This window comes from Phyllobates terribilis, unplaced genomic scaffold (assembly GCF_046119375.1).
Source record: "Phyllobates terribilis strain yellow unplaced genomic scaffold, ASM4611937v1 Scaffold_12__6_contigs__length_324123572, whole genome shotgun sequence".
In the NCBI taxonomy this organism is placed as follows: Eukaryota; Metazoa; Chordata; class Amphibia; order Anura; family Dendrobatidae; genus Phyllobates; species Phyllobates terribilis.
The window spans coordinates 72,889,805-72,912,255 of record NW_027362772.1 but is presented as its reverse complement, the minus strand read 5'-3'; the positions used below and the strand labels follow the sequence as shown (position 1 = coordinate 72,912,255).

Below are 22,451 nucleotides of genomic sequence, written 5' to 3'. Positions count from 1 at the left end.
TCCTTATGGGCGTTTGCTTTTTCTCCTCTGATGCTGGCCAATCAAAACATGGCCACACCCACAAAGTTTCTTTGGTATACGCCCAGTCGGTTGAAAAGCGAAACGAGCATCTTTCTTTCCAGGAGGAATAACTTTGCAACGGAGGGGCACAGAAGAAAAAGGAAAACTGTTCTAGAATCAGTGGCAATTGTAGGATGTACTTAGTTTAAATAAAAAATAAATAAAAGTCCAGTGAAAGGTTCTCTTTAAGAGAAGTTTCCCATAGATTAAATCTTATAGTACGGGAGAAGATAACACAAAAGGAGCAGTCATTACAATAATAATTGCTGTGTGTTAGGTAAATTTTTCTTCAGCGGTTTCGCAGCGCTTTTTCAGGAGCACTCCATAGCCTTAGAGAGTTCAACAAGTGACAATTCCAGAGTCGTCATCCCTCTGCAGCCTCACTTACTTATGACGGTGCCTATTATGGGATAATACAGCGTATGTAAGGAATTCCCATATAAAATATGTCTTGGGAAATCGTCGTTTACGCTATCCCATAATACTTTAAAGTGTGAATCGTAAACCTTAAAATGACGTCTCGCTAATTCCCAGATCTTGCAGCAATCTCCAAATCCCGGCAGAGCAGAAGTGATCTGCGAAACGTATCTATCTTGGAGGATAAAGGAATGACTAGAGCCAGCAGTAATTCTCCCCTCAGGTAACAAGCAGATGTAAGCGGGCGGGGCCGGCGAGATAAGGAGCGCTCAGGCCTCCTGCTATCCCAATCACCAAGCCTCAATCTCAGGCTGGAAGGTAAGCAGAGTCCACTGTGTGATGACAAACCATTACCTCATCCTGAAAGAGTTCAGCTAAGCCCTCACTCAAAAAATGGTGGAACTATCACTAGATTTCTGGGTACTTAGTAAACACTGTTTTTGATATAAAAAAGTGTAAAAGCAATCCAACCACGACAAGGTGAACCCAATCGAGACAGGCACAAGGAGAAGACCAGATGGGTTCACCTTGTTGAGGTGGGATGGCTTTTACACTTTTTTTATATCAAAAACAGTGTTTACCAAGTACCCTATGTAATTTATCTGTCCTATTATTATTTACTGACAGCAGGGATTGAGCTCATTATGTTTTTATCTTGGAGTTAGCCTTTCATATCATACAAGGTGGTCCTCCTCCTCTTTAATCCTCTGAATGGTCCTACGCATGGCAAAAAAAAAAAAGAATCACACACCGTGCCCCATGAATATCTATTGAAAATTAATATAGACACGGCGCCCCCCTCAGCATGCAACATAGGCGGCGCCCCCCTCCGCATATATATATGAATCCGGCTTCTTGCAGCACTGCTCTTTATTCAATTGAGCCCACCCTTTAAAGATGGGGAGACCACTGAATAAATCAGCTGCGCTCCCGCCACCATTTGAAGGCGTATCAGAATGATATGCAAAAACCACATGGAAGATATATTCAGCAGCAAAATCTGCACCGACCGATGTGGATTTCACTGTGGATTTACCCCAAATTTCATCTTTCCTGCAGCCAGGTAATGACTAAATCAATAAAGACCACTCCTCACCTCCCCCCAGAAAAAAAAAAAACCTTTGATGTAGTTTTTTTAGGAAGTTTTGGAGCAGAAAGTGGCCAGGTGACACGGAGTCTTTTTGCAGCCTTTTTAGAGCAGAATCGCTACATTTTCCAGGAGGATTTGGAGAGTCTCTGCTCAGTTTCTGCTCCGTGGTTATGTGCACACAGTTTTTTTTTTCATATACCGTATAGAAAACTACGTTTTTGAGGAGTTTTTGCTTTTTTGAGAAGGATTTGAAGAGTTTCCACTCAGTTTCTACTCCAAAAACTTCTCGAAGTTTAACCTTACTGATTTAGTGTCCCCCTATTGAATAAAATGGGTAAAATCTGCACCCCAGAATTTTTTTTTTTTTTTTTTAAAAAGTGCCTTTCTGCAAAATTAAAAAAAAATTCAAAACAAAATCCAATTTCCACGCAAATGCTGCGTTCACATAAAGAAAATAAATAGAAATAATAAAAATAAAATAAAAAAAGAAAAAAAATAAAATTAAATGAAAACACAAGAAAAGAAAAGAAAATTAAAGAAAATAAAAAATAAAGAAAGGAAATTAAAAAAAAAAGGAAGTATGATTATGAGATGAAGTGATTCATCCACTTTGTTGATATCGTCAAATGCTGCAGATTTTACGTGCGGAAAATCTGCACAAAAAACAAAACCAAACACTGTGTGAACTTGGCCCTAAGGGCGACATTTTCTCTTAGGCAGAGAACAGAGTCTAAAAACTTAATGTATAGACTAACCTTCCGTATAACAAAGGGTTAAGCGGAGGCTGGGGGCGGCATTAATCAGCAGATGTGCCCTATGGCGGTGGTATGAAGCTTACGCAATAATTGAATTACACCCGAAACTGAATCACTGGATGAAAAAGGAGCAGGAATCCATTGCTCCTGTACAGCCAGCAGGCGAAGACGGTGATTAACCCCGCGCAGGGCGGAGCTGGACTTCTCCCATATCCTATATCCATTACAGACCAGAATTAAAGCCACCATAGATGTAAAGCGCCGATATTTGCAGCGCATCCTATGAATACGCCATAAATGCGCGTAATGGGAAAAAAATCCCTTTAAGGGTCTAAAAACGCGTTCCCTCCGGATTCTGAATGTCTCATATCTTTACTATGTATTGATTTCGGGCCATGCTGGGAGTTGTAGTTTCACAACTGGAGACTGCAAAATTATACTGCAATTTTTTTTTAGGAATTTCTTTCCAATTTTTTCTGACCAACCAAAAAAATTGGTCCAATCAATAATCAATCAAATTCTTTACAGACCGTCAGATCTGCATTGGATTGGTCAGAAAACTGTGCGTGGAAATTCAGATTGTACAGATGAAATTGGTCCGAGTTGGTTCCTCATTTTCCTCTTTTACGATCCGTCCTATTCCCTATAACTGAATCGTCTGTGATTGGCAGACCAGTTTTTTTTTTCTCCCCTGTATGTCAGATCCGATCCGGCAGACATCAAAGCAATTTTTTTTTTATTGGGTTGCACAAAGTTTTACAAAAAATAAATAAATAAATAAATAAAATGGATTTGCAAAAATCACAGCAAAAAAATGCAATAAAAAAAAAGTTGGACGCCCAGCTTTATACATACAGATATCTGACCAATTTCCGCCCAATCTTCCATTCCGGATGATGAAATTGGTCGGAGACAAGATGCATTGATACGCAAAGATTTCTGACCAATCAGATTGTTCCTGAAAGTCAGATCAATTTTTTTATTTATTTTTTTTTTTTTTGAAGGGGGGGGGGGGGATTTTGATCAAACATTTAAGTCCAATTTTAGCCCGATTGGACAGAGATTGGTCAGATGGTCTCATCTTCCTCCTCCGTTACGATCACAGTTGGATATCTGTTCAGGACCATTGATGAGAAAAACAAAACACGCACGGATATTTGACCAATCTAATTGAATCAGATCAAAATCTGGCAAAAAAAAAAAAAGTCTGATATCAATCAGATCTGATGGACAGATATCTGTAATGTGTAAATGCAAAATTAAAGACAGATTTCCATCAGATCGACTGGATATTTCTAACATGCATGCAACTCTGATTGGACAGATAATTGTTGCACAATCTGATGTGCATTAACCCTTTATCCACCACCCTGCACCAGGTGCCCATGTCGGTGCCAGTCACACACAGCGGCAGAAGCGGCGGCGCCTTACCTGGATGAACTGGATGGTGAGAGCACTTTTGCCCACTCCTCCTCCCCCGACCACCACCAGCTTGTACTTCTCCACCGGGGCAGACGTGTCCTTGGCACTCATCTTGGGCACCGGGCAAAACAAAAAAATTAAATCTCCAACTTCTCTTCACCTCCGCAAACTTTCCATGGAGTCAGTCCCTGCAAATATGGCCGCCCTGCCTTTTTTTTTTCCCCTTCCCGCCCGAGCTCCTCCCAATCATGATAATGAGCTCATGAATATTAATGAGACGGGGGCTTTGATTCACTTAAAAAAACTTCATCTCCTTATATGGTCAAGGGGCTACGAAGCGATTACCGAGCGGTCAGCGAGCCCGAGTCCTCCCGCGGTCCTAGCGCCGCTGCAGATGTTTATGTTGCCCATGGTAACCCTGGCTATTAAGTCTGTGTGGTTCTGCCTCCTTATAAGGTGGACTGCAGCTGCAGAACTCTTCTGACAAATGAATAGTCCTGCAAAGCGGTGATAACAAGAAAGGCCTCATTTACTAAAAAAATATATATATTAAAAATAAAAATGTGTAAAAAAATGGACCATAAAAGCACTTAGTGTGAGTGTGTGAGGGAATGTGCACAAAATGGCGAGTTCTGCTTAGAATCTGTCTCAAAAAACGCCTCAAAAAATGAACATAATGTACAGCAATGTAAATAAAGTAGGTTGCTGTGCACACAGTCAGTCTTTTGTTGCTTCTTTTAACCACATCAGGGTTCAGAAACTGTGAAGCGGTTAAGAGGAGGAACATGTTCATTCTTCAGAGCCGCCGCAAGAAATGGTGACAAAACCGCCAGCGAATTCACTACAAGAAAAAGACTGAAGAAAAAACTGACGGAAAAAGACTGACGGAAAAAGATTGAAGGAAAAAGACTGAAGGAAAACGACTGAACGAAGAAGACTGAAGGAAAAAGACTGACGGAAAAGGACTGACGGAAAAAGACTGCCAGAAAAAGATTGAAGGAAAAAGACTGCCGGAAAAGGACTGCCGGAAAAGGACTGACGGAAAAAGATTGAAGGAAAAAGACTGCCGGAAAAGGACTGACGGAAAAAGATTGCCGGGAAAAGATTGAAGGAAAAAGATTGAAGGAAAAAGACTGAACGAAAAAGATTGAAGGAAAAAGACTAAAGGAAAAAGACTGACAGAAAAAGATTATAGGAAAAAAGAATGAAGGAAAAAGACTGACGGAAAAAGAGACTGAAGGAAAAAGACTGACGGAAAAAGACTGAAGGAAAAAGACTGAAGGAAAAAGACTGACGGAAAAAGACTGAAGGAAAAACAGACGGAAAAAGACTGAAGGAAAAAGACTGAAGGAAAAAGACTGACGGAAAAAGACTGACGGAAAAAGACTGAAGGAGAAAGACTGACGGAAATAGACTGACGGAAAAAGATTGAAGGAAAAAGACTGATGGAAAAAGACTGAAGGAAAAACTGGCGGAAAAAGACTGAAGGAAAAAGACTGACGGAAAAAGACAGAAGGCGAAAGACTGACGGAAATAGACTGATGGAAAAAGATTGAAGGAAAAAGACTGACGGAAAAAGATTGAAGGAAAAAGACTGACGGAAAAAGATTGAAGGAAAAAGACTGACGGAAGAAGACTGAAGGAAAAAGACTGAAGGAAAAAGACTGACGGAAAAAGAGACTGAAGGAAAAAGACTGACGGAAAAAGACTGAAGGAAAAGGACTGACGGAAAAAGACTGAAGGAAAAAGATTGAAGGAAAAAGACTGAAGGCAAAAGACTGACGGAAAAAGATTGAAGGAAAAAGACTGGAGGCAAAAGACTGACGGAAAAAGATTGAAGGAAAAAGACTGACGGAAAAAGAGACTGAAGGAAAAAGACTGACGGAAAAAGACTGAAGGTACAACTGACGGAAAAAGACTGAAGGAAAAAGACTGATGGAAAAAGACTGAAGGAAAAACTGATGGAAAAAGACTGAAGGAAAAAGACTGACGGAAAACCTCGGCAACCCCACCATCTTTGGAACTGAATCACTGTGTGCACAGACTCCTAAAGGTGTGTTCACACTGAGTTTTTTTAGGAGATTTTGGAGCAGAAACTGAGCAGAAATCGCCCAAGTTTTGAGAAGAGTTTTTTTGAGGAGGATTTGGAGAGTTTTTGCTTTGAAAGGTCACTACAAGGCTCTGCACACAAGGCGACAGATAGAAACCGCTTCATGAAAACTCCGGCGGTCAATCTCCTGAGGCGGCTTTGCCATCGCTCTTGTGGCTGCCCACATACTAATGGCTTTGTCGCCCGAAGAATGAACATGTAACTTCTTTCCGAATCCTGAAGCAATGAAAAGAAGTAATTTGTGCACCCCGATGACCTTTTGACATAGCATCCTGTACATTTTTCGTGCCTCTTTTTCAGGCAGATTCTTGGCAGTGTCTGTAGGGCTCCGTTCCCACAATGAGTTTTCGGTGAGTTTTTGATGTTGCACCATTTCTGCACCCAATAAATAAAATAGGTTAGCGTAAAAAAACTCAATCGTGGGAACGCAGCCAGGGGCGTAACAATCACGGTCGCAAAGGTTGTGACCGAGCCCATGCAGGTGGAGAACCGCCGATGCCAGCACAATCTTCAACTGGATGTGCGTCCCTCGGATGCACATTCAACTGAAGTGTATTATGGTGCAGAGACCTGTCGGGAAGCGTGAAGTGCTCTAAAATGTCCTGGTAGACGGCTGCGCTGACTTTGGTCTTGATAAAACATAGTGGACCTACACCAGCAGATGACATGGCTCCCCAAACCTTCACTGATTGTGGAAACTTCACACTAGACCTCCAGCAGCTTGGATTGTGGCCTCTCCACTCTTCCTCCAGACTCTGGAACCTTGTGGAGTGTGTCAATGACTGCCTTCTGGACATCAGTCAAGTCAGCCATCTTCCCCATGATTGTGGAGCCTACTGAAACAGACTAAGGGACCCTTTTAAACGTTTTGGAAGCCTTTGCAGGTGTTTTTTGTTAATTATTGTAATTTACTGAGATAATGACTTTTGTGTTTTCATTGGCTGTAAGCCATAATCATCAACATTAACAGAAATAAAAGCTTGAAATCACTCTGTTTGTAATGACTCTATATAATATACGAATTTCACTTTTTGTATTGAAGAACTGAAATAAATTAACTTTTTGATGATATTCTAATTTAGGGAGATGGACCTGTATATCCCAGGATGAGGAATATATATACCAGGATGGGGAACATACATACCAGGATGGGGAATATATACCAGGATGGGGGATATATATACCAGGATGGGAGATATATATACCAGGATGGGGGATATATATATACCAGGATGGGATATATATATATCAGGATGGGGGATATATATACCTGGATGGGGGATATATACCAGGATGAGGGATATATATACCAGGATGGGGGATATATATATATCAGGATGAGGGATATATATATATACCAGGATAGGGTATATATATACCAAGATGGGAAACATATATACCAGGATGGGGGATATATATACCAGGATGGGATATATATATATATATATATATATATATATATATATACCAGGATGGGGGATATATACCAGGATGGGGGACATACATACAATGATGGGGGATATATATACCATGATGGGGGATATATACAGTATATACCAGGATGGAGGATATGTATACATACCAGGATGGGGAACATACATACCAGGATGGGGAATATATATACCAGGATGGGGGATATATATATACCAGGATAGGGAATATATATACCATGATGGGGGATATATATATACCAGGATGGGGGATATGTATACATACCAGGATGGGGAACATACATACCAGGATGGGGAATATATATACCAGGATGGGGGATATATATAACAGGATGGGGGATATACATATAACAGGATGGGGGATGTATACCAGGATGGGGAACATACATTAAAGGATGGGGGATATATATACCATGATGGGGGCCATATATACCATGATGGGGGATATATATACCATGATGGGGAATATATATATACCAGGATGGGACCCAGGATAAGGCACATATATACTAGGAGGGGGAATATATATACTAGGATGGGGGATATATATACCAGGATGGGGCCAGGATAAGGGACATATATACCAGGATGGGGAATATATATACCAGGATGGGGGACATATATACATATAATATCAGGATGAGGCCCAGGATAAGGGACATATATACCAGGATGGGGAATATATATACCAGGATGGGGGATATATATACCAGGATGGGGCCCAGGATAAGGGACATATATACCAGGATGGGGGATATAAAGTATATACCAGGATGGGAGATATATATACCAGGATGGGGAATATATATACCAGGATGGGGGACATATATACATATAATATCAGGATGAGGCCCAGGATAAGGGACATATATACCAGGATGGGGGATATATATACCAGGATGGGGGACATATATACATATAATATCAGGATGAGGCCCAGGATAAGGGACATATATACCAGGATGGGGGATATATATACCAGTATAGGGAATATATATACCAGGATAAGGGATATATATACCAGGATGGGGAATATATATACCAGGATGGGGGACATATATACCAGGATGGGGGACATATATACCAAGATTGAGAATATATATACCAGGATGGGGGACATATATACATATAATATCAGGATGAGGCCCAGGATAAGGGACATATATACCAGGATGGGGAGGGCCCGGTCCAAATCTTGCATCGGGGCCCTTAGACTCTAGTTACGCCACTTATTGTCTGCAGTACTGTCGTCACTCTTCCCCAGCCACCGACCTCACTGATCGGCCGCAGCACTGTTTAATGTGACGTCAGCGCTGCAGTAAATAACAGACACAGGGGGGGCAGTGGTGGAGACTGAGAGCAGGACCAGAGGAGGGTGAGTAAATCACGGTTTGTTTTTTTCCAACAAACTTCAGGGGTTTTCTAAAAAATGAGGAACCCTTTTCTTTTCATGCCAATATCACAATGTATCTGTGTTTTAAACCTAGTGAATAATGTTACATTCCATTGCATAACAGATGCAGAGGGGCGCTATTGATTATTATGGGGTCCACCTGTGTTTCGTTCGTTTATAGAACGAGGAAAAAAGTGCATCGCAGCAGAGGATGAATGACATTTTCAGCTCTGCTACATCTGTACATCCCTGTGCTGTGGAGACTGCAGCAGTGAGCAGGGCAGGACCCCTGCAATGTGCAATCCCCAGGGAAGGTGTAGCCATGACTCTACACATTCCTTGTGTGTGCTGTGTTCAGGAAGTGAGTCATGGGTGACCACTCCTCTGTGGACCGTCCACATGTTGAAAGTTCAAGAACTTTGTTCCTAGAAGTTTTCTAACTCTTAGCTAAGTCACATTACTCTTCCAATAAGACGCCCACACCACGTGAACTGTGTCCCTGGAGCAGTGCGGCACGGATTGGAGTCCACCGACTCGCCATCATCAGCAGGAGAATGGTGGGCGAAGTGTATGAGTGAGGACCCTCTCTTCCACGACACCTATGTGCCCTAATTGGTTCATGGGATGACTGCGCCTTTCACGATTAAAGGGTTATTCCCAAAATACAAAATTATCCCCTCTCCTTAGGGAAGGAGCTAATTTACTGATCGTTTAGGGTGCAACCGAGATCGGAGTTCTTAAACCCGGGAGCGGAGGTCCACATGCTCCATTCATTGTCTATGGGACTGCTGGAGAAAGCTGAGTATAGCGCTCGCCTGTGTTAACTACTAGTCTGTTTGATGACTATGCTCATGTCCAGTGGTGTAACACAAAGCTCGTGGACTACGATATAAAACCTCCAACAGGGCCCCCAATTTTCAAGGGTCTTTGTATTTATCTGCTCGTATGGGCCAAAGGGAACTTTTAGACTCAACTAACCCCTAAGCTCCAATGCGCAACTGTAACCCCCTGAAGGTGCTGTAGTTTTGCCCCTAGTTTTGCACATTTCATCCTGACTGTGATACCTTGATATCTGTCAATTCCAACGTATACTTAGTAGGAATATGCACAGTGACAGTGCACTCCTTCGCCAGCTGTCATGAGAAATAATGAGCTGGCAAGTAAGCGCATTGTAAAGAGACAACAAGCGAGCAGAGACCAGCCCCAACCTCGCAAGTGATGTCATTTGCTTTTGCGGCGCTGATCTCTGCTTTTCCTGAATTCTCCTTAGAATGCACACTAACAGTGCGCTCTTTTGCCGGCTTGTCACTTCTCATAAGAGCTGGTGAGGGAGTGCACTGTCACTGAGCACATGTCGGAATTGACAACCGCTGCTGCTCAGTAGAGGAGTGACTAGCCCTGCCACTGAAACAGACGTCACTGATGACACTTTGTTTTAGGGAAGGGGAAGAGGCCGTGCCCCCTGATGATGACTCATTTGAGTATCCCAGCATGCACTGGGCTTCTCAAATAAAGTGTCATCGAACAGGAACTAGTAAATAAAATAAAGCAGTTAGATAGGGAACAATAGGGACTTTTTCATTAAAGTATATTAGAAAAGAGATAGGCATTTAGGATTGAAATAAATGTTAGTTTCGGACGACCCCTTTAAGACTCTGCACCTCAGTCTAGAAATTGCCAAACCAACTGCAGCTAAAAAGGACCACATCTTCGAAGAGAAATGTAGCCGTGAACCTAATACATTTCTGTGAAAATATATGATGATTTGGTGTTGTGAGAAACGCAGACACTATCGTGGCATCCATGGTATGTGAAGTCAGCATTACACTCAGTTTTCCACATGCACATCTCCTCTAAAATGCGGATAAAGTTCAATGAACCCTGCAAAGGAAATACCAACAGTTCATAAAAGTATTCGGAGGAAGCAGCGAGAGCACATAGATGCGGCCCGTAGAGCTACAATTCTGCAATTTCTTCTTCCCATTGTTCTAGTTAAAGGGATTCAACATTCTTTTAGGGCAACAAATTTTGCACCGTTTTCCTTCTTTAGTCTCTGTGTTGCTCTGTTTGCTGCAAAATGAGTTAACTGAGAATCTGTCAGTGAGCTGATTCTAATTGGAGAGCATGTAATTCTTTCATCTATCTTTTTTTCTGAGCTCTTCTTATTTAATTAATGACAACATGGACCTTTTTTATGTTTTTTTTTGCTTTGGAGCTGAGAAAAAAAAAAGATTTTAATTTAAAATTAAATTACGCAACAGAATTTGCACGATGGAAGTAACAATTTATGGAGCTTGTCTTTTATTTATTTTTCTTTTAATTTTCTACAATTTTTCATTTGTTAAAGTATTAAACTGTCATTACATTTGTTATTTCAGAGCCGGTGAAGGAGTGCACTGTCACTGTGCATAGTGCTACTGAGCATGAGCATACTTTGGAATTGACAGATATCAAGAAAACTTTTTTGAGTTCTCAGCCAGGGGCCCTACACTCAGCACTTTCACTCCAGACAGTTCGCTGAGTCTTATCAGGAAATAGACAAATAAAAAGTGATAGCGATTCATGGGACAGGTCTATGTCTGGTGACAAAGTACAACATGAGTCATGTCCTCATCCGGAAATATGTAGGACAGGTAACAACAGCTCTCAGAACAAACACAGCGTGGGTGCCATCTGTTCAGTGAACCGGGCGCTGGGGAGTATTTATCTTGGCACAATGAATCAATTGATGTTAGTTCCTCACAGGATCAGTCAGGACCTGTGTCATCTACACCTGCTAGATTGTATCCATCGGAACAAATGAACAATGTTAGCCATTTACTTGCTGCACATAATATGATACAGTGAAGGGCTATGATATTTACTTACAAAGTATGGCGCCTCCTGGTGTTTAAAGTGTATAACAATGTCCACGTCCACCTAATGAGCTGAGTGCTGGTGGTCGCACATGCTCAGTCCAAGTCCCCACAGTCAGGTCTCTGCAGAGCAGACAAGAGAAATAGATTTCTGTCCTGCATGTCAGGTAAAGAGCAGAGCCTTGATAGTAGCATGGCACTATATAAGAAATACTGTCAGCTGCCAGCGTGGGAAGGAGACTAATTCTGTCCAGGCCTACAGATGTCGTATGCTGGGTAGAGGTAGTTGGCAATATAGCTGCAGGTGATGTAAGAAGAGACAATACTGTCAGCTGCCAGAGGGAGAAGGAAAATCATTCTGTCCAGCTTTCACTGGTGAAAGGTTATTGGCAGTATAGCTGCAGGTGATATAAGAAGGAACAATAATGTCAGCTGCAAGAAGAAGAAGGAGACTAAGTGTGTCCACAGTAGGCCTATAGATTTCCTGCTCTGGGGCAAGGTGGTTGGAAACAAGAAGGGACAATACTGTCAGCTGCCAGAGTGGGAAGGAGACTAATTCTGTCCAGAGCAGGCCTACATACAGTATATCGCACACTGGGGAGAGGTAGTTGGCAGTATAGTTGTAGATGATGTAAGAAGAGACAGTACTGTCGGCTGCCAGAGGGGGAAGGAAAATGATTCTGTCCAGAACAGACCTACAAGTGGTTGGTAGTATAGCTGCCGGTGATGTAAGAAGGGACAGTACTGTCAGCTGCAGAGGGGAAAGAAAACTGATTCTGTCCACAGAAGGCCTACAAAAGGTGATTGGCAATATAGCAGCTGGTGATGTAAGAAATGACAACACTGTCAGCTGCCTGAAGGGGAAGGAGACTGATTCTGTCCTGAGCAGACCGACACTTGTGCTGCACTGGAAAGAGGTGACTGGAAGTGTAGCTGCAATTGATGCAAGAAGGGCCAATATTGTTAGCTGCAAGAGGGGGGAGGAAACTGATTTTGTCCAGACAGATGTTCTGCACTGGAGAGAGGTACGATGCCAGGAGAGAATGAAAGCAATTCAAGGGGCCATTATAAAAAGTGCTACAAAAATAAACTGCTGCTAAATCCTCCATAATCAGACGTGATCTACCAGATGAACAACATGTGTTCAACTCCCGTGCAGCATGGAAGAATGACGTATTACATTAAAAAATGAAAGGGGTTGAGGCAGGTAAAATTAAAGGGGTCCTCTGAGATTGGGCATAGTTGGAGTAGAGGGAAGTAATGGTGCAAAACAACAAAATATCCTACTGCTCCAGCACCGCCTCTCTGCTGCTCGGTCACATGTAGACAAGACGTCAATGCCCTTAAACATAGAATAGCAGTGGGGCTTCAGCAGGTAAGGTTTGCCATGCTCCCTCTACAATATATGTACTATTATAACATGGGACATAATAAGCACAAGTCCATAGTAATAATTAGCATTGATCAGCATAATGCACCGCGTCTATCTCCTAGTGTAGATCAGTCTCTACATAAAATACCCAGTGCCTGTTTTCTATTAAAATAATAAAGAGAATGGTGTAATAAATTCCACCCGACTGATGTAATATTAGGAAAACCTCTTAGGAAATCAAGATTCATTAGGGGCCTGACTTTATACAATTTCATTGCTGCAAATTAATAGACCAAAAAACAGTTTCAGCTGCCAGGAGGATGGTACAGTATGTGAACAGCGCTGGCAAAATGCCATAGTATCACCAAATATTACCGTGCAGACAAGGGGTCCAGTGGTAGACCACACCGTATCCTAAAGAGGACCCATCGTTTTTTCATAAATATGTCGCTTTTTTTACCTGGTGTAAATGCCGCTGTTCTCCTGAATCCGGTGATGTTTTTCTTTTGTTTCTACGCCTCTCCATTCCTGAGATACGGCCTCTTTTCCCTGTGTATAAATCTAGTCTTATTAGCCAAGTGGGCAGAGTCATCAAGAAGACGCCCACAAAGAAGAGTTGATGACCACACCCACTTTAATAACCAGACTACATTTATAGACTAGGAAGAGGGGGCCATATCTCAGGAACGGAGAGGCACAGGAAAATAAGAAAAACAGCATCGGATTCAGGAGAACAGCAGCATTTACACCAGGTCTTGTGGGGTGTTCCCAGCATACGCCAGGTCTAGTGGGGTGTTCTCAGCATACGGCAGGTCTAGTGGGGTGTTCTCAGCATACGGCAGGTCTAGTGGGGTGTTCCCAGCATACGGCAGGTCTAGTGGGGTGTTCTCAGCATACGGCAGGTCTAGTGGGGTGTTCCCAGCATACGGCAGGTCTAGTGGGGTGTTCTCAGCATACGGCAGGTCTTGTGGGGTGTTCCCAGCATACGCCAGGTCTAGTGGGGTGTTCCCAGCATACGGCAGGTCTAGTGGGGTGTTCCCAGCATACGGCAGGTGTAGTGGGGTGTTCCCAGCATACGGCAGGTCTAGTGGGGTGTTCCCAGCATACGGCAGGTCTAGTGGGGTGTTCCCAGCATACGGCAGGTCTAGTGAGGTGTTCCCAGCATACGGCAGGTCTAGTAGGGTGTTCCCAGTATACAGCAGGTCTTGTGGGGTGTTACCGGTATACGGCAGGTCTTGTAGGGTGTTCCCAGTATACAGCAGGTCTTGAGTTTTCCCAGTATACAGCAGGTCTTGTGGGGTGTTCCCAGCATACGGCAGGTCTAGTAGTGTGTTCCCAGTATACAGCAGGTCTTGTGGGGTGTTACTGGTATACGGCAGGTCTAGTAGGGTGTTCCCAGTATACAACAGGTCTTGAAGGGTGTTTCCAGTATACAGCAGGTCTTGTGGGGTGTTTCCGGTATAAGGAAGGTCTTGTGGGGTGTTCCCAGTATACAGCAGGTCTTGTGGGGTGTTCCCAGTATACGATGGGTCTAGTGGGGTGTTCCCGGTATACAGAAGGTCTTGTAGGGTGTTCCCTGTATACAGCAGATCTTGTGGGGTGTTCCCAGTATACGGCAGGTCTCGTGGGGTGTTCCCGGTATACAGCAGGTCTTGTGGGGTGTTCCCTGTATACAGCAGGTCTTGTGGGGTGTTCCCAGTATATGGCAGGTAATGTGGGGTGTTCCTGGTATACAGCAGGCCTTGTGGGGTGTTCCCTGTATACAGCAGATCTTGTGGGGTGTTCCCAGTATACGGCAGGTCTCGTGGGGTGTTCCCGATATACAGCAGGTCTTGTGGGGTGTTCCCTGTATACAGCAGGTCTTGTGGGGTGTTCCCAGTATATGGCAGGTATTGTGGGGTGTTCCTGGTATACAGCAGGCCTTGTGGGGTGTTCCCTGTATACAGCAGGACTTGTGGGGTGTTTCCAACAGATGTTATGGGGTGTTCCCAATATACGGCAGATCTTGTGGGGTTTTCCCAATAAACAGCAGGTCTTGTGGGGTGTTCCCAGTATACAGCAGGTCTTGTGGGGTGCTCCCGGTATACAGCAGGACTTGTGGGCTGTTCTCAGCAGATCTTGTGGGGTGTTCCCAGCAGATCTTGTGGGGTGGTCCCGGTATATGATGGGTCTAGTGGGGTGTTCCCAGTATACGGCAGGTCTTGTGGGGTGTTCCCAATAAGCAGCAGGTCGTGTGGGGTGTTCCCGGTATACAGCAGGACTTGTGGGGTGTTCCCAGCAGATCTTGTGGCGTGTTTCCCGTATATGGCAGGTCTTGTGGGGTGTTCCCAGTATACAGCAGGTCTTGTGGGGTGTTCCCAGTATACGGCAGGTCTTGTGGGGTGTTCCCGGTATACAGCAGGTCTTGTGGGTTATTTCCCAGTATACGGCAGGTCTTGTGGGGTGTTCCCGGTATACAGCAGGTCTTGTGGGTTATTTCCCGTATACGGCAGGTCTTGTGGGGTGTTCCCGATAAACAGCAGGTCTTGTGGGGTGTTCCCGGTATACAGCAGGACTTGTGGGGTGTTCCCAGCAGATCTTGTGGGGTGTTCCCAGTATACGGCAGGTCTTGTGGGCTGTTCCCGGTATACAGCAGGTCTTGTGGGTTATTTCCCGTATACGGCAGGTCTTGTGGGGTGTTCCCGATAAGCAGCAGGTCTTGTGGGGTGTTTCTGGTATACAGCAGGACTTGTGGGGTGTTCCCAGCAGATCTTGTGGGGTGTTTCCTGTATACGACAGGTCTTGTGGGGTGTTCCCGGCATACGGCAGGTCTTATGGGGTGTTCCCGGTATACAGCAGGTCTTGTGGGGTGTTCCCGATATACAGCAGATCTTGTGGGGTGTTCCTGATATACAGCAGATCTTGTGGGGTGTTCCCGGTATACAGCAGGTCTTGTGGGGTGTTCTCTGTATACGCCAGGTCTTGTGGGGTGTTCCCGGTATAGAGCAGGTCTTGTGGGGTGTTCCCGATATACAGCAGATCTTGTGGGGTGTTCCTGATATACAGCAGATCTTGTTGGGTGTTCCCGGTATACAGCAGATCTTGTGGGGTGTTCCTTGTTATATGGCAGGTCTAGTGGGGTGTTCCCAGTATACAGCAGGTCTTGTGGGGTGTTCTCTGTATACGCCAGGTCTTGTGGGGTGTTCCCAGCATACGGCAGGTCTAGTGGGGTGTTCCCAGCATACGGCAGGTGTAGTGGGGTGTTCCCAGCATACGGTAGGTCTAGTGGGGTGTTCCCAGCATACGGCAGGTCTAGTGGGGTGTTCCCAGCATACGGCAGGTGTAGTGGGGTGTTCCCAGTATATGGCAGGTCTAGTAGGGTGTTCCCAGTATACAGCAGGTCTTGTGGGGTGTTCCCAGTATACAGCAGGTCTAGTAGGGTGTTCCCAGCTTACGGCAGGTCTAGTAGGGTGTTCCCAGTATATGGCAGGTCTAGTAGGTTGTTCCCAGTATACAGCAGGTCTTGTGGGGTGTTCCCAGTATATGGCAGGTCTTGTGGGGTGTTCCTGGATGTCGCCAAGAGGTTAACGTTGGCCATAAATAGAAAGGTGTCAGCTTCCAGTGCATGAGGTTGTGTTCCTGTAGAGACCCCCTGTCCACAAAATATTGGAAATGTGGGCATAAGGACTGGTGTACGAACCAAGTACCCTCCTTCATGGCAGCGATATTTCCTAATTTCAGTGCAGGATAATAATAAAGGTAATGATTTGCCGCTAAATTCCCCAGATATCAGATCGATCACTTGCGGAATGCGCAAGAAAAACAAGTCCGATCCATTGAAGCGGCAACTTACCAGACTTATTGGATCTGCTGCGCCGAACGTCTTGGTGCTGACACCGCAGGGCGACTTCAGAGATCCTTTGGAGCCCATGCATTTTCTGTGAATACAATGGTTAAATCCTCAAAATACATTTATATATATTATGGGGTGCACAAGGGGATGCTTTAATATTAGGCATGATTAATAAGGGAATTAAATAGCTATAACAAATAAAATGTGGTTTGGTCTTTTCAATAATGTTTCATTGCACATTATGATGGATAAATTGTGTATAGTGAGTATCAGAGACGTGTATAGAATTTATTAACTGTGACTGTTACCTCTGGGCCCTGGACATGACAGATCATGAAACCTACAGGAAAATGCATGAACCAGCCCTGCAAAATCATCTGGCTGCAGGGTGTATCCTCACTGACATGGGGGGAGTCAGTGACTCAGTGCTGCCACCTGGTGATCATTTATAAGAACAGCGCCACTCCTTGCTAGTGATGATAATTAAAAAGTATAGAAAGTAAAAAAAAAATGCTGTTTCATGATATCATCAACATGATGTATAAGAAAGAGAAAATATTTCAGATATAAGAAAGAAGAAATGGCCCTGGGACCAGACCATCACATCCTGCGTAGTCCCATTGCTGCAGGCAATCAGTTCAGTGAGGTCGTGTGTAATGATAAGGGGCAGCCGATGGACTGCAGCACTGTATGTAGAGGATTGAGACAGTAAAATAGCTTAGTGCCCATAAATAGGGGACAATGATTATGCCAGGACTTGTCCAGGCTTGGGGTACAAATCTACAGTCGCTCTACGTGACTGCAGACTTGTGAATCCTCACAGCGTGCACAGTGCACACTGTGAGGATTCTCCAGCACCTGTAGCGGGTGGTCATGCGATTTGTATACTTCCAGCCACATTCCGACTAGACGTGTCGAGCATCACTCAATTCATGTCTAGTCGGCACATGACCCCATGTATGCAAATTGCATACTTCCAGCCACATTCCGACTAGACATGTCGAGCCTTACTCAATTCACGTCTAGTCAGCAAATGACCACATGTATGCAAATTGCATACTTCCAGCCACATTCTGACCAGACGTGTCGGATCTAACTCAATTCACATCTAGTCGGCACATGACCACATGTATGCAAATTGCATACTTCCAGCCACATTCCGACTAGACGTGTTGAGCCTCACTCAATTCACGTCTAGTCGGCACATGACCACATGTATGCAAATTGCATACTTCCAGCCACATTCCAACTAGATGTGTCAGATCTCACTCAATTCACGTCTAGTCGGCACATGACCACATGTATGCAATTTGTATACTTCCAGCCACATTCCGACTAGACGTGTCGAGCCTTACACAATTCACGTCTAGTCGGCACATGACCACATGTATGTAAATTGCATACTTCCAGCCACATTCCGACTAGACGTGTCGAGCCTCACTCAATTCACGTCTAGTCGGCACATGACCACATGTATGCAAATTGCATACTTCCAGCCACATTCCGACTAGACGTGTCAGATCTCACTCAATTCATGTCTAGTCGGCACATGACCACATGTATGCAATTTGTATACTTCCAGCCACATTCCGACTAGAAGTTTCGGATCTCACTCAATTCACGTCTAATCGGCACATGACCACATGTATGCAAATTGCATACTTGCGGTCACGAGAATCCTGACAACGCGCACAGTGCACGCTCTGAGGATCCACAAGTCTGCAGTCATATAGGGTGACTGTAGACTTGTACACCAAGTTAATCCCTTTAATTAAACCTAAAAGTGTAAATGAAAAAAATAAACAATTGCACTAAATTGTGCATGTTTTGCAGTGGAAACACTTTGGTTTTGCCGCAGATGAAATGCAATGATCAAAGCTGCAGAATAAGTTTTCCGCTGCAGACTTTTCAAGGATATTTCCTAAAATCACACCCACAATGCCGGTACTGTAATTTTCTACCGGAAAAAAAAAACAGCTGCATATCGGATGTATCCTGTGTATATATGATAGCCACAGCCACCACTAGGGGGAGCTTACTACATACTGCCTGTACATGATAATTGGACCCTTGCCAAAAATTGCCAAACAATTATGGGCCCAGCACTATGTTGTTAGCGTAATCAGCATACATGGAGGTGGCCTGGGTGCATTTGGAACAAGCATCAGCGCTCTATCACAAAGATGGATGTCTTTTAAGAAGAGACTCAGTGATTGAGTGCAGCGGTCACTTGGGATATATGGGCTGTGATGGCTGCAGCTAAACAGAAGACCACTGGAGAGAGCTTGGGATGAAGGTGAGTAAAAGGGAGAGTATATATTATTTATTTCTTCTATTTGTATTGCTCCCTACTGGCAGCTTATTCATTAAATCCTTGTGGATTATTATTGTTAAATAGGAACTGGACTTTCAACATATTTTGCATAGATCAATATTACAGGGAGTACTGCTGTATAATTTTTTCCATGCTGTTGTTGCTGCTTTTCTCTCTCTATCCTAACTAAATAATAAAGAGCATTAATCCATTCATATTTGCTGTTTTTTGGAAACATCTAGGCAGCTTTTTCCACCAGCTTTCTAACAAGTCTTTTATTTGAGAGCTGAACTCACATCTTCACAGCTCAGTACTGCTATATAATATCCTCCATGATGCTGTTGGAATATAGAGTACAAATCCATCTCTGTTTGCTTTGTATAGGAGACATCATAGCAATTAGTCTCCTCAACCACCACAAAGAAGGATTTACATCTCCACAGCTCAGTACTGCTGTATAATTTTTCAATGCTGCTATTGCTGCTTCTCTCTCTACACTAACTAAGGAATAAAAATCAGGAATCAATCCGCATGTGCTGTGCATAGGAGACATCATAGCAGCTAATTTCCTTCCACCAGCTTTCTAACAAGTCTTTTACTCCAGAGCTGGATTCACATCTTCACAGCTGAGTAATGCTATATAATTTTCACCATGTTGCTGTTTCTGTCTGTGTGCTAATGAAGAAAGAGTAGGAATCCATCTCTGTGTGCTGTGTATAGGAGACATCATAGCAGTTAGTCTCCTTCTTCTCCCCAGAGATGGATTCACATCTCCACAGCTCAGTACCACTGTATAATTCTTTCCATGCTGCTATTGCTGCTTTTCTCTATATCCTAATGTGAAAAGAGCAGAAATCCATCCCTGTGTGCTGTGCACAGGAGACATCACAGCAGCTAGTCTCTTTCCACCAGCTTTCTAACAAGACTTTTACTCCAGAGCTGGATTCACATCTCCACAGCTCAGTACTTCTATATGATTTTCTACATGCTGCTGTTGCTGCTTCTGTGTGTGTACTAATTAAGCAATAAAGAGTAGGAATCCATCTCTGTGTGCTGTATATACACTCGTGGTCAAAATTGTTGGTACCCCTCGATTAATTAAAGAAAAACCCACAATGGTCACAGAAATAACTTGAATCTGACAAAAGTAATAATAAATTAAAAATCTTTGAAAATGAACAAATGAAAGTCAGACATTGCTTTTCAACCCTGCTTCAACAGAATTTTTAAAAAAATTAAACTCATGAAATAGGCCTGGACAGAAATGATGGTACCCCTGAAAATAATGGGACATGTTTAATCAAGTTGTTTCCACTAATTAGCATCACAGGTGTCTACAATCTTGTAATCAGTCAGTGGGCCTGTATATAGGGCTACTGATACTCACTGTGCTATTTGGTGACATGGTGTGTACCACACTCAACATGCACCAGAGGAAGCAAAGGAAAGAGTTGTCTCAGGAGATTAGAAAGAAAATTATAGACAAGCATGTTAAAGGTAAAGGTTATAAGCCCATCTCAAAGCAGCTTGATGTTCCTGTGACTACAGTTGAACATCTTATTCAGAAATTTAAGATCCATGGGACTGTAGCCAACCTCCCTGGACGTGGCCGCAGGAGGAAAATTGATGACAAATCAAAGAGACGGATAATACGAATGGTAACAGAAGAGCCCAGGATAACTTCTAAAGAGATTAAAGGTGAACTTCAAGCCCAAGGAACATCAGTGTCAGATCGCACCATCCGTCGTTGTTTGATCCAAAGTGGACTTCATGGGAGACGACCAAGGAGAACACCATTGTTGAAAAAAATCATAAAAAAAACAGACTGGAATTTGCCAAACTACATGTTGACAAGCCACAAAGCTTCTGGGAGAATGTCCTATGGACAGATGAGACAAACATTGAAGTTTTTGGCAAGGCACATCATCTCTATGTTCACAGACGGAAAAATGAAACATATCAAGACAAGAACACTGTCGATACTGTGAAACATGGAGGAGGTTCTGTTATGTTCTGGGGCTGCTTTGCTGCATCTGGCACAGGGTGTCTTGAATCTGTGCAGGGTACAATGAAATCTCAAGACTATCAAGGGATTCTAGAGAGAAATGTGCTGCCCAGTGTCAGAAAGCTTGGTCTCAGTCGCAGGTCATGGGTCAACAGGATAATGACCCAAAACACACAGCTAAAAACACCCAAGAATGGCTAAGAGGAAAACATTGGACTATTCTGAAGTGGCCATCTATCAGCCCTGACCTAAATCCCATGGAGCATCTTTGGAAAGAGCTGAAACATGCCGTCTGGAGAAGGCAACCTTCACACACAAGACAACTGGAGCAGTTTGCTCATGAGGAGTGGGCCAAAATACCTGTCGAGAGGTGTAGAAGTCTCATTGACAGTTACAGGAATCGTTTGATTGCAGTGATCGCCTCAAAAGGTTGTTCAGCAAAATATTAAGTTAAGAAGAGCCATCATTTCTGTCCAGGCCGATTTCATGAGGTTAATTTTTTTTAAATTTCTGTGGAAGCAGAAAAGCAATGTCTGACTTTCATTTGTTCATTTCCATAGATTTTTAATTTATTATTACTTTTCTCAGATTCAAGTTATTTCTGTGACCATTGTGGGTTTTTCTTTCATTAAACGAGGGGAACCAACAATTTTGACCACGTGTGTAGGAGACATCATAGCAGCTAGTCTCCTTGACTAGCCTAAAAGATGGATTCACATCTCCACAACTCAGTACTGCTGTATAATTTTCTCCATGCTGCTGCTTTGTCAGTGTGTTAACTATGAAATAAAAAGCAGGAATCCCTCTCTGTGTGCGGTGTATAGGAGACATCATGACAGTTTGTCTCCTTCATCACTTCAGAGATGCAGTCACATCTCCACAGCTCAGTACGGCTGTATAATATCCTCCATGCTGCTGTTGCTGCTTCTGTGTGCTAATTAAAGAATAAAGAGCAGGAATCCATCTCTATATGCTGTGTATAAAAAGCATCATAGCAGCTTGTCTTCTTCCACCAGCTCAGAGTGAATTTAAAATTAGAGATGGATTGTTCTGTGCGCATAGAAATCTAGCAGGCCAGTCTAAACATACCATTAAACAGCTGGCGATCGGCGATAATTTAATGACTGCAGACATATATATGCATCTTTTACACAATGTTCTGTTTTGTAAGGGTAGTACGGCTCCATATAACACATTTGTTGGTGTGATAATCTATATATGTACAGGACATGATGGAGCCCATACAACAGGAATACACGGATGTCAGAAGGTAAGGGGCGGATTTCTGGGCTCCCGTCTGGTAGCTACAGATTCCTGAGGTGGCCGCTGGACCTGGTCCTGAGAATCATCTCTAGCGCTTGGCTATCTCCAGCAG

At 43.5% G+C, this 22,451-nt stretch overlaps 1 protein-coding gene across 1 annotated transcript in view; it reads right to left on the bottom strand.

Moving 5' to 3' along the window:
• Positions 1–3,987, bottom strand: part of RRAS (RAS related) — a 32,055-nt gene extending 28,068 nt beyond the window's left edge. Inside the window, exon 1 of the mRNA XM_073655981.1 lies at positions 3,754–3,987. Within this exon, the coding sequence (XP_073512082.1) occupies positions 3,754–3,855 (102 nt within the window). The 5' untranslated portion in view covers positions 3,856–3,987. The remainder of the gene's footprint in view (positions 1–3,753) is intronic.
• Between the last annotated feature and the right edge of the window lie 18,464 nt (positions 3,988–22,451).